At 39.7% G+C, this 17,500-nt stretch overlaps 2 protein-coding genes across 3 annotated transcripts in view; one reads left to right on the forward strand and one right to left on the reverse strand.

The window, feature by feature from the left end:
- The window catches only part of LOC138860589 (probable glutamate receptor), a 40,344-nt gene that overhangs the window by 4,361 nt on the left and 18,483 nt on the right, over positions 1-17,500 (forward strand). The gene's annotated exons all lie outside the window — the stretch shown is intronic.
- The window catches only part of LOC113805576 (calcium-activated chloride channel regulator 1), a 19,462-nt gene that overhangs the window by 978 nt on the left and 984 nt on the right, over positions 1-17,500 (reverse strand). For both annotated transcript variants that reach the window (XM_070118551.1, XM_070118552.1), the window contains exons 3-18: positions 15,924-16,061; positions 14,565-14,718; positions 13,479-13,671; positions 12,478-12,613; positions 12,021-12,142; positions 10,842-11,036; positions 9,609-9,741; positions 8,384-8,514; positions 7,487-7,643; positions 5,437-5,661; positions 4,809-4,925; positions 4,520-4,620; positions 3,251-3,404; positions 2,360-2,462; positions 2,082-2,179; positions 909-1,059 (exon numbers count right to left, since the gene is read on the reverse strand). In XM_070118551.1, the coding sequence (XP_069974652.1) occupies positions 909-1,059; positions 2,082-2,179; positions 2,360-2,462; positions 3,251-3,404; positions 4,520-4,620; positions 4,809-4,925; positions 5,437-5,661; positions 7,487-7,643; positions 8,384-8,514; positions 9,609-9,741; positions 10,842-11,036; positions 12,021-12,142; positions 12,478-12,613; positions 13,479-13,671; positions 14,565-14,718; positions 15,924-16,061 (2,308 nt within the window). The remainder of the gene's footprint in view (positions 1-908; positions 1,060-2,081; positions 2,180-2,359; positions 2,463-3,250; positions 3,405-4,519; positions 4,621-4,808; positions 4,926-5,436; positions 5,662-7,486; positions 7,644-8,383; positions 8,515-9,608; positions 9,742-10,841; positions 11,037-12,020; positions 12,143-12,477; positions 12,614-13,478; positions 13,672-14,564; positions 14,719-15,923; positions 16,062-17,500) is intronic.

Below are 17,500 nucleotides of genomic sequence, written 5' to 3' on the forward strand. Positions count from 1 at the left end.
AGTGTGAGAGAACGTGAGAGAGTGTAGGTAAGCGTGGGAGAAGGTAAGAGAACGTAGGTGAGCGTGGGGGAACGTGAGGGAGCGTATTGGCGGGCAATACCAAGTTGACTTGTAAGTAATGAAAATCATTTGATAAATAATAGGATGGTGATGGTAGTCATTTAATGAATAACAGGATGATAATGATTATTATTAAATAAATAGCAGGATGATGATGATAATCATTTAATAAATGACAGAATGGGCATGGTAATTATTTGATGAATGACAGGATGGGGATGATAATTATTTGATAAATGAAAGGATGGGGATCATAATTATTTAATAAATGACAGGATGGGGATGATGATAATTTGATAAATGACAGGATGGGGATGATGATAATTTGATAAATGACAGGATGGGGATGATGATAATTTGATAAATGACAGGATGGTAGTTACTATCATCTGCAATATAGTGAGATTGCTCGATTTTTTACGTCTCAAGTATATTCTGATAAGAAAAAGAAGAATGAGAAAAAAGAAGACATGGAAGAAGAAGGGCAGGAGGTGGAGAGGGAAGACGAATGTGAAGAACAAAAAGAGAAAAAAGAACAAGAAGGAAAAACAGTATAAAAAGGAAGAGAAAATGGTGATGAAGAAAAAGAAGAAAAAGGGGGAAAAGGAGGAAGCAGAAGAGGAAAGAGAAGAAGAACAAATAGAAGGGTAAGAACAAAAATGATAAGAAAAGGAAGAAGCCGAAGAAGAAGGAAAGATATGAGAAGAAAGGTGAGGAAGAAGAGGATAATTACGATGATGAAGGTACATAAGAGGAGGAAATAAAAGAAAAAGAGGGAGAAGGAGAGGAAGGAAAAGTTGAGGAATAATGATAACGATAACAATAATAATAGGAATTGAGTAAGGTACCTGTGCCCTCATCATGATCGTCTCCAGGAGAAGTCCAGATGAGGGTGAGGATGCTGCCTCCTTCGTCTAGGCCGTACAACTCCGCCACCTGGAGATCAGGCACCCTGCAAGGAGCTAGAATGTCTTCGTCAGGGGCAGGGGGGTCAATCACCTGTGGATGATTCGGGGGAACAAGGTGATTATGAGGCACACACACACACGTACTCACACATACACAAACACACACACGTACTCACACATACACAAACACACACACGTACTCACACATACACAAACACACACACGTACTCACACATACACAAACACACACACGTACTCACACATACACAAACACACACGTACTCACATATACACAAACACACACACACGTACTCACACATACACAAACACAGTAAAGAAAATGTAAAGCTCGTGGAGTTTTCCAGCAGAAAATATAGTTTCTCTTATTTCAATTGTCCTTTCAGAACTAGATTGACCTGTTCATTTTATATCAGATCTACTTAGCAATGTTAAATGCTCCTGGTACATCAACTCTGCTCTTTTTATGCTTGATCGCCGGACTAAAATTTGTTAATGTTATAGTATGGATTATTGGATTATCTCCAAACTGATCAAATATAAAATAAAGCAAATGTTAAAAATATCCCAAATATCTTCATGTTATATCGGTTCTGACGGTGAAAATTCTTTGCTGCTATACGCAGATATATTCATGCCGATTGTTTTCCTGACGAGAGTTCAAAAGATCTCACAAGCAGGCTGCACCGAGAGCCGAGAGAGATAAACTACTTATTGCATGAGAGAATGTCGCTAGCCACACAAATTCCATAACACGTTGATACCCCAGTGCACAATATGCAAGCATGTAGATATCATTTACAATTCCATGCAATCATCGAGCTCCGCTAGAGTCTTTTTGTGTACTGGAGAAAAAAACCTGATCCTAGCCACGTAACTCCAGATCATATGTGTTGGGAAATATTGTTAAACGATGGCTAAATGAGCTGTATCGACCCATCATCGTAACACGGATCGCTACTCATAATGAGACTATCATTCGTTGATGTTAAACGAATACAGAGCTAAACCTAGGATTTTGACATGGGTCTTACGACTGCATATACTTAAACGTGGGTTTGGGGTCCGTAGAGTGTACCGACACGCTTTCCTTACCTTGAGTGAGCTTCCTGAAGCGACTCGAGTGAAGTTGCCCGTTGGAGCGGCTGTGTCTGGGTCGTAGGGGACGACGCTGCCACAGCAAGGCTTGGGCTCTGGTCCAGGTGACACGCCACAGAGCGAAGCAAGCAGTAGATTTCATGCGGGCGGGAGGAAGGGAAGACAATAATAAGTTAGATGCTTTCGCTTGACTTACGTCATAAGGGATTCTTATGACTATCATTATATCAAGAATTACATATCTACACAAATTGAAGTATACAGCATATACTCACTAATATCTGAATCAGTAGAGCGACGGCGCCGACGCCCGGCAGAGGGGTATGTGGGTGGCGGTGGAGGCCCGTTGTTGACGCTAGCGCTTGACCCTCCCTTCACCTGGGCAGCAGAGCACGGCCATCAGTAATATTTATATAGGAGAGAGGCAAAGGAAAGGATATATGTGTGTGTGTGTGCATATATTCATAAATATATATGTATACACACACATACATACATACAGATACAGATGTAGATATACAGATATAGATATATAGATATAGATATATATAGATATATATATATAGATATAGATATAAATATACAGATATATATATATATATATATATATTTATATATATATATTTATATATATATATATGTATATATGTATATATATACATACATATATGCATATACATACATACATACATACATACATACATACATATATATATACATATATATATATATACATACATACATACATATACATATATATATACATACATACATACATATACATACATACATATATATATATTGTATTATATTATATATATATATATATATATATATATATATATACATACATATATATATACATATATATACATATATATATTAATATATATTATATATATATTATATATGTATATTATATATTATATATATATATATATATTATATATATACATATATATATATATTTATTTATTTATAGAGAGAGATAGAAAGCTGCTTAGAATATATATATATATATATATATATATATATATATATATATATATATATATATATATATATATATATATATATATATATATATATATATATATATATATTAAATCGCTAGGTTGGTAGATAAAGAAATAGATAATAGCACACAAGCGACCGAAGCACCCTACCAGGGCCTTGATGCTGTACCGTCCCTCGCCGGCGAACTTCGTCATATAGCGAGAGTAGATGCCATCCCCCGAGACAGCGTCCGCCCCCACGCCGTTGTCCAGGAGCTCGTATTCCTGTGCGCTCACCGAGATGTCTGGGGGCGTGACGTAGGCGCTGCAGGGAAGAGGGGGCAGTGCAGGGGAAAGCATCTAAAATGTTCCCTTGTATTGACATAACTAACTGTTTATTATTATCAGTATCATTACTAGTGTTATTATTATTATTGATGTTTTTTATTGTTGTTGATATCATGATTATTATTACTATTATTTGGTTACTATTATCATTATTGCTAATTATTTTACTATTATTGTTGTTATTATTATCATTATTATTTTCATTACTACTTTTACTATAATCATTATAATCATTATCATGATTATCGTCAAATTATCATTAAAGTTATTGTTATTATAATTCATCATTTTCAATATCAGTACTATTATTATCAGCATCACTGTTGTTATTATTATTATTTATTATCATCATTATCATTCATCATCATCTCCATCATTATCATCATTAGTATTACCCATACCCTTATCATCATAATCATCTTACTATTATTATCATCAACTATTATCATTATTATCGTCATCATATATTATCATTGTGATTATGATTATCATTGCCAGTATTATCATTACCTTATTTAACAAACATAGGAAGAAGAAACAACGCAATCATTATTACCTTGATTCATCAAAATTATCATTACTTTCATTATCAATACCATTATCCTCGTTATCATTACCATAAACGACGTGTCATCATTATCATAACCATAATAGATATACATATCATTAACACTATCACCATCATTATCACTAACATTTCATCATGCCACATCATCACAAACATCACATCACATCCTCGCTATCATCACATCCTTATTATCACCACCACCATCATCACAACACATCACATCATACCCTCATTATAACCATCATTTCCTACCCTCAACATTATTATCACATCACACCCTCACCACAATCATCATATCACACAATCATCACAACACATCACATCAAACCCTATCACATCATCACCAAAACCATCATCACACTCACATCACACCTTTATCATCACCATCATCACATAACACCCTCATTATCACCATCATCACATCACACCCTCACTATCACCATCATCACATCGCACCCTTATCACCGCCACCATCATCACAACACATCACAACAAAAACCCTCACTCTCATCCCCACAACTTACACCACATCTGCTCCGCGGATCGGACTGTTCCCCTTCATCACTGTGGCCATGATCTTGATGTTCTGATCTTTGGGACTCACGCCAGTCGCGGGGGCAAGGAACTGGAGGGGGGGGAGGGTGAAGTTCAGGAAAGGGTGGGGTGCATGAGGGGAGGAATGGTAGGAAAAATTGAATGAGTCAATCAATAATTGAATTAATTAATTAATATATGCATGGATATAAAAATGTATACATATATACATGCATATGTAGGCCATATATATATGTATAATCAAAGGAGGTCTCTTACCTTAACTGTGGTAACTATTGGTGCGTCGTTTGGATCACGTGGTAGAGCTAGAACTGTCGCTTGTATATATTTGGACGAATCTTGGCTGAGTGTGACTTTCCAATGCCAAGCTCCTTCCTGAAAGAGAATTGGAATTGTCAGAAAAAAAATGGACAAAAAAACAAAAACAATAGAGGTAAAACTAAAAAGAAAGAAAAAAATTAGCAAGGTGGAAATGAGATGGGGATGAGGAGAAACATTTAGAGAATCGATCACCTTTATGCGACTTTTCAAACTATAAAATCTATAACTAATCCCCCCGCCCCAGAAACAATTTAAATATACGGATAAGCTTTGAAATACATAAATATTTTCTGTCCATTGCAAAATCAGATATGAAATGAATAAAGAACCCCACCTCAGTAAAGACTGTATGAACGCAAACGAATAAAATTATTAAACTCTAAGTGTAAAATGCATAATAGTCAATTCAGTAGCAATTCTCCAACACTGCAGATGAACGGATACTGAAGATGAAAGATTACCGAAACGTCAACTATATACGTCTTTTTTCTTTCACTGTCGGACTACATTCTCCTTCATCCATGCTCTGAAATGCGAGCCTGAAATCCCTGGAGCATTCCCTTACCTCCGCCTCAGGCACGACGATTGTCCACACGTTTCCGATGTCGTCGAAATCAGCGGCGCCCTTCAGAGTCGTGCCGTCGGGCTTGATAAGGGAGGGTCCGCTTAAAACGTGGCTCTTCGCGTCTGTCTTCAAGCGGAAAGTCAGGTTCATGCCGACGGTGCTGTCCACAAAGAATGAACCTTCGTATTCCGGGGTAGGTGTTTGGATCTTCGGTGTCTCCTCGATCTGGGGAAGGAGCGGGCGACGGTGAGGAAGGAGGCTTTGCAGAAGGAGGAGGAGAAACAAAAGACGGCGCGCACGTCCAAGCATATTCACATTTATGCAAATACACACAATTATGCAAATCCTTACATACATACAAACACATACGAATGCAAACACACACATAATCATAAACACAAATAAATGCACGCAGACAAACACACGCACACACAAACGCATACACTTAAACAAACACACAAAAATACATATACACTAAAGCACGCACACACAAACACATACACATCTACAAACACATACACATCTACAAACACATACGCAAATGCATACACAGAAACACACACAAAAGCATATACATCTTTCACCCACTGACCCGGTCATCCCTTCACCCAGTCCCTCATTCACCCTTTACCCCGTCCATCCCTTCACCCAGTCAGTCTTTCACCCACTGACCCGGTCACCCCTTCATCCAGTCCCTCATTCACCCTTTACCCCGTCCACCCCTTCACCCAGTCAGTCTTTCACCCACTGACCCGGTCAGCCCTTCATCCAGTCCCTCATTCACCCTTTACCCCGTCCACCCCTTCACCCAGTCAGTCTTTCACCCACTGACCCGGTCACCCCTTCATCCAGTCCCTCATTCACCCTTTACCCCCTCCACCCCTTCACCCAGTCAGTATTTCACCCACTGACCCGGTCATCCCTTCAACCAGTCCCTCATTCACCCTTCTACCCCCTCCACTCCTTCCCTCAGTCACTCCTTCACCCACTGATCCGGTCACCCCTTCATCCAGTCCCTCATTCACCCTTTACCCCGTCCATCCCTTCACCCAGTCAGTCTTTCACCCACTGACCCGGTCATCCCTTCACCCAGTCCCTCATTCACCCTTTACCCCCTCCACCCCTTCACCCAGTCACTCCTCCCACTGATCCGGTCACTCCTTCACCCAGTCCCTCATTCACCCTTCTATCCCCTCCACCCCTTCACGCAGTCACCCCTACACTCCTTCCCTCAGTCACTCCTTCACCCACTGATCCGGTCATCCCTTCACCCAGTCAGTCTTTCACCCACTGACCCGGTCATCCCTTCACCCAGTCCCTCATTCACCCTTTACCCCCTCCACCCCTTCACCCAGTCAGTCTTTCACCCACTGACCCGGTCATCCCTTCACCCAGTCCCTCATTCACCCTTTACCCCGTCCATCCCTTCACCCAGTCAGTCTTTCACCCACTGATCCGGTCATCCCTTCACCCAGTCCCTCATTCACCCTTTACCCCCTCCACCCCTTCACCCAGTCAGTCTTTCACCCACTGATCCGGTCATCCCTTCACCCAGTCCCTCATTCACCCTTTACCCCCTCCACCCCTTCACCCAGTCACTCCTCCCACTGATCCGGTCACTCCTTCACCCAGTCCCTCATTCACCCTTCTATCCCCTCCACCCCTTCACGCAGTCACCCCTACACTCCTTCCCTCAGTCACTCCTTCACCCACTGATCCGGTCACCCCTTCACCCAGTCAGTCTTTCACCCACTGATCCGGTCATCCCTTCACCCAGTCCCTCATTCACCCTTTACCCCCTCCACCCCTTCACCCAGTCAGTCTTTCACCCACTGACCCGGTCATCCCTTCACCCAGTCCATCATTCACCCTTTACCTCGTCCATCCCTTCACCCAGTCAGTCTTTCACCCACTGATCCGGTCATCCCTTCACTCAGTCCCTCATTCACCCTTTACCCCCTCCACCCCTTCATCCAGTCAGTCTTTCACCCACTGATCCGGTCATCCCTTCACCCAGTCACTCATTCACCCCTTCACCCAGTCGACTCACCTTGATGAAGGATTCCTCCAGACTGACCGACTGCTGGCGGGTGGAGACGCCCTCGAAAGCATTCTCGAGGGCGTTGGACACGTCGTTGTCGTTGACGGTGAAGGAGGGGCACTTGGTGAGGTCCCCAAGCTTCTCGAGGTCCTTCGCGGCGTTGCCCCTGCAGGAGGAGGGAGGGGGGCGCGGGGATTAGTGATTTAGTTTACCCTCTTCAGCCATGGATTCAGTCGCTTCTTTATCAATTGGTTCGGTGACCCATTGATCCCTTCAGTCACCCACTGATTCCTTCACTCCTTGATTCAGTCACCCACTGGTTCCTTCACTCATTGATCCCTTCACTTCTTGATTCAGTCATCTCTTCATCCATTGATTCAGTCACTTCTTTACCCATTGCTTCAATCACCCATTCAGTCATCTCTTCATCCATTGATTCAGTCACCTTTATCCATTGCTTCAATCACCCATTCATCCCTTCACTCCTTGATCCAGTCACCCCATCATCCATGAATTCCCCTTTTCACCCATTCACTCACTCACCCATGCGAGTCCAAGAGGGAAGACGTATATCAAATGAGGGTATGCGCGGCCAAAGGTGTTCTCAGACCAATTGGATTATTGAAGAAAGAGATAGAAAAAGAAATGTAGAAGGAGGAACAGCTAAAAACAAAGCAAAACAAAATAAAATGAAATAGATAAATCAAGTGAAAAGATGAAGAACAAACAGATAGAGATAGAAAGATAGATAGATAGAGAGAGATCTAACTCACGATCCACCTGCCACCGTACTCCTCGTTGATAAAAAAGAAAGAAAAACCGAAGAGGAAGCAAAGAAAAGATAACGTCGATGATAATAAAAAGTAAACGAAATAAAACAAAAATTAGAAAAACAGCAAATCTTACCCCAGAGCCAAGGTGCTGACGCAAAGTTTCTTGCTGATGATTTCGTCCATCACATCGGCTATCATCGGTGCTTCATTCTCCTCTCCGTCTGTGATGAGGAAGACATTCTTGTCCGACCGTCCCTCCAACAGCTGGACCAGGGAGAGATAGAGAGTTGATTTGGATGGAGAGACAGAGAAGATAAAAGAGAGAGAGAGATGGAGAAGGAAGGGGTGAGAAAGAGACATTATTTGGATGGAGGGAAGGGGTGAGAAAGAGATATTATTTGGATGGAGAGAGAGAGATGGAGAAGGAAGGGAGGAAGGTGGAAGGGGTGAAAAAGACGTTCTTGTCCGCTCGTCCCTCTAACAGCTGGACCAGGGAGAGAGATAGAGAGATGATTTGGATGGAGAGAGAGAGAGATGGAGAAGGAAGGAAGGGAGGAAGGTGGAAGGGGTGAAAAGGACGTTCTTGTCCGCTCGTCCCTCCAACAGCTGGACCAAGGAGAGAGAGATGATTTGGATGGAGAGAGAAAAGATAAAAGAAAAGAAGGGAAGGAGAAAAGGATGGAGGGAAGGAAGGGGAAAGAAGGGATGGAGAGAGATGAGGAAGGATATGAAGGAAGGAGGGAGGAAAGGTGGCAGGGAGAGAGAGAAAGGCAGAGGGAGAAAGGGGGGAAGTAGAGAGGGAGGGAGGAAAGGAGGAAGGGAAGGAAAAAAGGAGTGAGGGTAAGAGGAAAGGACTGTGGGAAGGAAGGAAGAGAGGGAAGGAGGGTGGGAAGAAGGGATGATAATGATAATACTAATACTACGAAGAATAATGACAATAACAATAATAATGTTAGTGATAATAATAATGTTAATGATAATGATAATAATCATTATGATAATAATAATCATCATGATCATATAGATAATGATAATAGTAATATGAATATGATGATAATAATAATAATGATAATAATAATAATCAATAATAACAGCAATAAAGTTAATGGTAATGATATCAATAAAGATTAATAATGATACTAATAAGGATGGTAGCAATGAGCATCATGATGATGATGATAATGACAATAAAATTAATAACAATGATAATAAAAACAATAATGATAATGATAATAACCCCTTCCCACTCTTCCCCCCCTCTCTTTTCACCCTTCCTTCCTCCCTTCCCTCTTTCCATCCCTCCCTCCCTTCCTTCCCTCCCTTCCTTTCCTCCCTGCCTCCCTCCCTCCTTCGCTCACCTCAACAGCCATCTTCAACCCAGCGCCGATGCTCGTTCCGCCATTATTATTCGTGTGAATCTGATTCGCCAGGGACTTCCTCTCTGTTTCTCCCACGATCTTCGTCAGCGGGGCGAGGAGGGAGGCGGTGCTACTGCAGGGGGAGGAAGGGGATCGAGTTAGCGGGGAGATAAAAGAAAAGATGCTCTGAGTAGCGGGGAGATAAGAGAACAATAGAGAGAGATTCTGTGTAGCGGGGAGAGAACAGAAGAGATACTCTAAGTAGCGGGGAGATAAGAGAAGAATAAAGAGAGATTCTGTGTAAATGAAAGATGAGAGAATAAAAGAGATTCTGTGTAGCGGGGAGATAAGAGAATAAAAAAGAGATTCTGTGTAGCGGGGAGATAAGAGAAAAAAGAGATTCTGTGTAGCGGGGAGATAAGAGAAAAAAGATTCTGTGTAGCGGGGAGATAACAGAAGAGATACTCGGAGTAGCGGGCAGATAAGAGAAGAATAGAGAGAGATTCTGTGTAGCGGGGAGATAACGGAAGAGATACTCTGAGCAGCGGGGGATAAGAGAAGAATAAAGAGATTCTGTGTAAATGAAAGATGAGAGAATAAAAAAGAGATTCTGTGTAGCGGGGAGATAAGAGAAAAAAGAGAGATTTTGTGTAGCGGGGTGATAATAGAAGAAAGATTCTGAGTAACAAGAAATTCTGAGTAGCGTGTTGATTGCAGAAATAAAGAAATTATGAGTAACGGGTAGAAGAGAGGAAAAAGACTGAGTAGCGGGGAGATAACAGAAGAGAAGAGACCGAGTAGCGGGGAGATATGAGAAAAGACACTCTGGGTGGCGGGGAGATCAGGGAAAAGAGATTCTGTGTAGCGGGGAGATCCGAGGAGAGACTCAAAGTGGCGTGGAGAGCAGCGTAAAGATATCTTAAGCGGAAAGGGGGAGACTGGAAACGATTAGAAAACGTAGATTTATCTCATCTGTTACATCCATCTACTTCATTATCATTATTATAACTGTCGTTATCATCATAAAATTGTTTTTATTTTATAATATTTGTTACTAAGAAAGTAGGGAGAGACACATAAATAACTTTTACAAAAAAACACACACGCACATATGCATATGTGTGTATATATATGTATACATATATGTATGTATATATGTGTGTGTGTGTGTGTGTGTGTGTGTGTGTGTGTGTGTGTGCCCCTCAACAAGCTATCAAAAAAATGGTTACTTACTCAAACCTCACAATGGCCACCGAGCTGTACAACGGCACCTCGTGAAGCAACCATCTCTGCGCCGCTAGCTGGAGTTTGACCATTCTGTCAGCGGTCGACATACTGCCTGAATAGTCGAGTACCAAGACATAATCGGCGTCGGTTTCTCTGACCACTTTGATGTTGGGTTCCTCCGCCTGGGAGATCGCTGGGTTACTTCAAAAGAGAATGAGAGAGAGAGAGAGAGAGGTTAGAGAAAATGAGGATTTTTTGGTCTTTCTTTTTTTTTATGAATGGATAAAGTGTGTGATTATTACCGTCTTTTAAGAGTGAAGTTAGTTTCTTATTCATTTACCGCTGGGTTAATTCAAAAGGGAAAATAGAGAAAGAAATAGAAAAAGCGGATTTTTTGGTCTTTATTTATGGATAGAGAAAGGGTGTGATTATTACTGTTTTTTAAGGGAAGGAATTTAGTTTCTTATTTATTTACCGCTGGGTTACTGCAAAAGGGAGAAAGAGAGAGAGAGGTTACAGAAAAAGAGGATTTTTTGGCCTTTATTTATGAAAAGATAAAGGGTGTGATTATTACCGTCGTTTAAGGGAATTATGATAATGTTGTTAATAATTCTAATAGATGTTTTAATAGAATAGTTTCTTATTTATTTACCGCTGGGTTACTTCAAAAGGGAGAATGAGAGAGAGAGGTTACAGAAAAAGGTGATTTTTTTTTATAATTGTTTCATATGGGAACGAGTTCACTGAGGCTACACTTTGATGAATAATTCTATTGGGATAGATACCGCGAACTTCACACAAATGGAAAGTTTACGATACAGGTATTTTCGTTTTCTTATCCCTTTCAAATATACTGAGAGTTTAAAGGTCAGATTTTATTCATATATATACATACATACATATATATATATATATATATATATATATATATATATATATATATATATATATATTTCTTTAGCTCACTAGACTGATTCATTGAAATGTCTAAAAGCTTTAAAAGTTCCTAGAAAATCCGAAAAATTCAGAAAATTCTAGAATAGAAATAAAAACGAAAAATCCAGAAAAAAACGAAAATTTCTGAAAATTCTAGAATATAGATAAAAATCCGAAAAAATCCAGAACATCCTTAAAAAAAAAAAATCTAAAAAAAAAAAAAAAAAAAAAAAAAAAGCAAAAACTCACGCATTTCCCTTGAAGTCGGAGTGTTGCAGCATCACCTCCCAGACCGATTGCCCGTCGCACCGGTCGTTCTGCTTGGTCTTGGCGAGGCTGTTGTGCGTGTGGTCGTCGCAGAATTCGACCAGCTGGAACCAGTTGACAAAATTGGATTTTTTTTTTTGTATTTTGAGGTGAGAGAGGTAATGTTTTTCTTTTTTTTTCTGCGATCTTATTATTCATCATCTTGATATTTGATTGTCGCGCGCACACACATACACACGAACACACCCACACACACACACGCACAAACATACACCCACACAACCCCCCCCCCCCACACACACACACACCACACACACACACACACACCAACACACGACTCGCTCATCCACACCCCTCGCCCCCTCCCCCCTCCCCCCACACAACACACCCTCCTCCCCCCCTCCTCCCCACCCCCCACACACTCATAAACGAGTCTCACCGTATCGCTAAAGACGAGCGGGAACGACATGAGCGACGACGTGGCGGTCTGGTTGGCGTCGGGGAAGAAGACGCAGTCGCCGTCCGGGAGGCCCTCGTGGGTGTACGTGCAGCGCATCGATTCGTCGAACCACATCCTGCGAAGGGGAAGGAGGGAACTGGTCATTTGCTTGTTTGATCTATTTAGTTATTTTTTTATTTATTTTTTAAATTTATTATTACTATCATCATTGTTATTACTGTTATTATTATTATTTTACTATTGATATTATCAATATTATTATCATAATTATTATTATTATTGTTTAATTTTCTATTATTATTTTTTGAGGGGTGCATGAAATACACTTATTTGTTTATTGGTTATTATTTTCATTTTATTTTTTTTTTTTTATTATTATTTTACTAGTTTTATTCCATTTTATTAGTTTCTATTCTTTTATTATTTATTTATTCATTTATGTAATTAAATATCTTTTTTTATTATCATAATTATTATTATTGTTTAATTTTCTATTATTTTTTGGGGGGGTGCATGAAATATTCTTATTTGTTTATTGGTTATTATTTTCATTTTATATTATAGTTTTTTGTTTTTATTTCATTTTATTATTTTACTAGTTTTATTCCATTTTATTAGTTTCTATTCTTTTATTATTTATTTATTTGTTCATTTATATAATCAAATATCTTTTTTATAGATTCCGGTCTTTTGCATATTTGTCAATATCTGTCTCTAAGAACACAAACACAAACAATAACTTGTACACACAAATGAAAAGGAAAACAGCCACAATAAGAAATGAAAATTTTATGTTTCGAACTCTTCACCAGTTCCTCCTCAGACGAACAATTAACCAGCTGATTGTTCGTCAGAAGAGGAACCCGCGGAGTGTTCGAAACGTAACGCTTCATTTTCCTTTCTCATTGTGGCTGTTTTCCCTTTCCATCTCTCCCTCTTTATCAAACCCTCCGCCCACCGACCCCCTCGCCGTTCCCTACCTTTCCTTCCCGTTGAGGTAGGTGTCCGTACAAACGTTCACCTGATACACGACCTGGTTCTGGACGTCGGTGCGGCCGTCGGCGACCTCTCTCGGCAGCGAAAAGAAGATGGGGTATTTGGGGTCGCCGCTGTACCCGATTTCGTCGTACACTCCCCAACGCAGTCTGGCCCACTCCATCACGAGGACTTTGGCTGGGGAAGGGAGAGCGGGGGGTGGCTATGGGTTCCAAGTTCGATGTCGAGAAATGGGTGTAAAAAAATAGGTGTTAAGGAAGGAGTGTTTAAAAATAAGTGTTAAGGAAGGGGTGTTTAAAAATAAGTGTTAAGGAAAGAGTGTAAGAATAGATAAATAAATAAAAGGTGTCAAGGAAACGTAAAAAATAGGTGTCAAGGAAGGAGTGTAAAAATAGTTGTTAAGAAAGGGGTGTAAAAAAAAGGGGGGTGTCAAAGAAAAGGTGTAAACAATTGTCAAGGAAGAGGTGCAAACAAAATAAAAAAATAAAAGAAATAAAATAGTGTAAAAAGAAAAAAAATTCAAGGAAGGGGTGTAAAAACAGGTGTCAAGGAAGGGGTGTAAAGAACAGGTGTCAAAAAATAGGTGTTAAAAACAAGTATCAAGGAAAGTGTCAAACAACAGGTGTCAGTTAACCACCTTTCACTCATCCTAGACACACGCACGAACTTAACCATTCTTTTCATTTTCTTTTCTTCGCATCATTGAATAAAGTTGGAATCAATGTACGTCTCTGTGTCCAACCCTGGCTACTTTAAATTCTGGCAACACTGAGTCTCTCTTTCTCTCTGTCTTTCTCTTTCTCTCTCATTCCCTCTCTCTTTCTCGCTTTCTCCTTCCCCTCCCCCCCTTCTCTCTCTCTCTCTCTCTTCCCCTACCCCGTCCTCTCTCTCTCTCTCTCTCTCTCTCTTTCTTTCACTCTCTCTCTTTCTCTTGTTGTCTTTGTCATTCTCGCTCCTTCCCTCTCTCTCTCTTCCCCTCCCCCCTCTCTCTCTTTCTTCCCCTCCCCCCTCTCTCTTTCTTCCCTTCCCCCCCCTCTCTCTCTTTCTTCCCCTCCCCCCCTCTCTCTCACCTGGTGGCCCGTAGTAATAAGAGTAAACCTGCTCCTTAAGGTAAGCTGGTGTCATATGGATGAATTCGCCTGGGTCGCCACACTCTCCGGGTTGTCTCGTGTACGGCTGGTTCTCATACACAGGGTTTGGGTTGTCTATTCGTAGCTCGCTTTCCTGTAGGACGAGGGCGGGTCGTGAGGACAACGAAGGGCGGGGGGGGGGGGCGAAGGTGGTGGTACGAGGAAAGAAGAGGTTGAAGAAGAAGAAAAAAAATATAAACAAAGAAAGACTTTCCGTAAGATTTGCATTCTGAACTTCACTCTCTAATAGATACCTTTGACGGAGGAGGAAATCTGTATTCATATTAATCAATTTCTTAATTATTCATCAATTTATTTACGTTTAGTGTTTTATTTTTTATCTATTTATCTATTCAGCATTCCTAATATGATTGTGCATTCCAATCAAGACGCTCAGTATCTTTGCGAGAGTTACAAGAAATAAAAGAGCATCTTCCTCACTCATTTCTTGGTAAGGATACCGAACTAGTCAATGGTTAGTGATATAGCCTAAATTGGTTTCTTTTCTTTTGTCAGATTGCTTAAAAAGGAAATAAAATTATATTTTTTAAACCGAATGAAGAATGTTGAGAGAAGAGGAAGATGAAGAAGAGATAAATCCTATTTATATGCGGAAACAAAATATAACACTAAAACTAATAATAAACAAACTAACAAAATACTAAAGACATACCATAAACACTAACAGCATGTCAAACACACCAATAATATAACAATAAACACCAACATACTCAATCCAGTGACAACATAAAAAGGCACTGACAACATACTTCAGTCACGAACATTTTACCAGAATCACCAAAGGCATACTAAAAGCACTGACATTTGAAACCAACGAACATTATGCTAGGATCACTAAAGGCATACCAAAGCACAGATAACATACGTAAAATCACGAGAATAACGCTACAATCACCAAAGGCATACTAAAAAAAACGACAGCATTTGTAAATCACGAACATTATGCCTGAATCACCAAAGGCATACTTAAATCACATTCTTGAATAATGAATACTATACCAAAATCACTAAAGGCATAGTAAAACACTGACAACGTACTAAATAAACTATGAAATTAGAAACACTGCTATACCAAAAACACTAACAGTATACCAAAAAGCTAATGTCATACTAAACATACAAACAAACAAACGAACGAAAGCACCCCTTCAAATACAAACTAAATAAGACAAAATAAATAAATAAATAAATAAATAAAATGAAATAGAATAAAAACTAAATAGCCAAGAAGAACAACAACCAAAAAATGAGATATGAAAAAAGCGTCCAACCACCAACCTTAAAAGACTCGAACACAGCGACCTCGTCCGTATCCGTGTTCGACCACGACTTCGGGATCACGATGCGCACATCCCTGAAGAAGGCCCTACTGCGGGTAGCGGTAAAAAGGACCTCAGAGGCTTTCTTGATCGCATCCTGCAATAGGGAGAGAAGTAGGAGGTGATCCTTAAGGGTGGCTTGGCCTTGGGGAGTGGGGGGGGAGGGTTGGGGTGAAGTAAGAGGGAAGGGTATCCTGCGGTCTACTTGCGGGGGTGGGGGGTATGGGGGGTGTCTCTTGTCTTCCATCCTTCGAGAATTTCGGTGTATTATTATTATTATTATTATCATTATGATCATCACTATCGTTATCATTATCATTAGCATCATTGTTATTATTATTATTGTGATTTTTATCATTATTATCATTATCATTATGATAATTGTTATTATCGTCATTACTATAATTATTATAAATGTTGTTCTTATTGATATTATTGTTATTATGAATATTAGTATTATCATTATCATTATCACTGTCATTATTATTATTATCATCATTGTTATCATTATCACTGTCATCATTATTATTATAATCATTGTTATCATTATCATTTCTATTATCAGTATTATTATCATCACCATTGGCATTATTAGTATTACCATTATCGTCAATATCATTGGTATTATTATTGTTATCATTATCCCCATCATTATTCTTGGTATCATTATCCTAAGCATTCTTGCTATCATTGTTATCATTATTTTTCCATTATCATTAACAGTACTATTAGTATCATTAGTATTGCTGTTATTATTTCCCTATCATTATTATTGTTATCATGATCCTAAGTATTCTTGCTATCATTGTCATCATTATTTTTATCATTATCATTATCAGTACTATTAGTATCATTACTATTACTGTTATTATTTCCTTATCATTATTATTATCATCACTATTTTTATCATTATTGTTGTTATTACTATTATCATTATTATTGTTATCATCATTATCAGTATCATCATTATTGTTGTTGTCATCGTTTTGGTGTTATTATTTTTATACATGTCTCTCGATAGTTAAGTTTTTCATACTAATTACTAATTATCATAGAAAACGTAATCATCAAGCAAATAAGGCTTACTAAATGCCACCAGTGAAAAGTTTCACAATTTCATGCTACTTAATCTTGTAATAATTGTAATATTGTTCCCATTCTTCCTTATTTCCTTTCCTCTATTGATATCCACCTTGTTATCTCCTTTTTTTTTACTGTCTGTTTGGGTCTCTCTCTCTCTCTCTCTCTCTCTCTCTCTCTCTCTCTCTCTCTCTCTCTCTCTCTCTCTCTCTCTCTCTCTCTCTCTCTCTCTCTCTCCCTCCCTCCTCTCCTCTCTCTCTCCCCCTCTCCCTCTCCCTCTCCCTCTCCCTCTCCCTCTCCCTCTCCCTCTCCCTCTTCGACTCTTTCTCTTTCTCTCTCACTGTCTCCCTTCCTCCCCTTCCCCACCCCTTCTCCCCTACCTTCTCCAATCCTTCTCAGTCTTCCTCTCCTTCTCCATCTCCCACCCCTCCATCCCTCTCCCTCCCTCTCACCTTC

The sequence above is a fragment of the Penaeus vannamei genome, chromosome 42 (assembly GCF_042767895.1).
Source record: "Penaeus vannamei isolate JL-2024 chromosome 42, ASM4276789v1, whole genome shotgun sequence".
Taxonomy (NCBI): domain Eukaryota; kingdom Metazoa; phylum Arthropoda; class Malacostraca; order Decapoda; family Penaeidae; genus Penaeus; species Penaeus vannamei.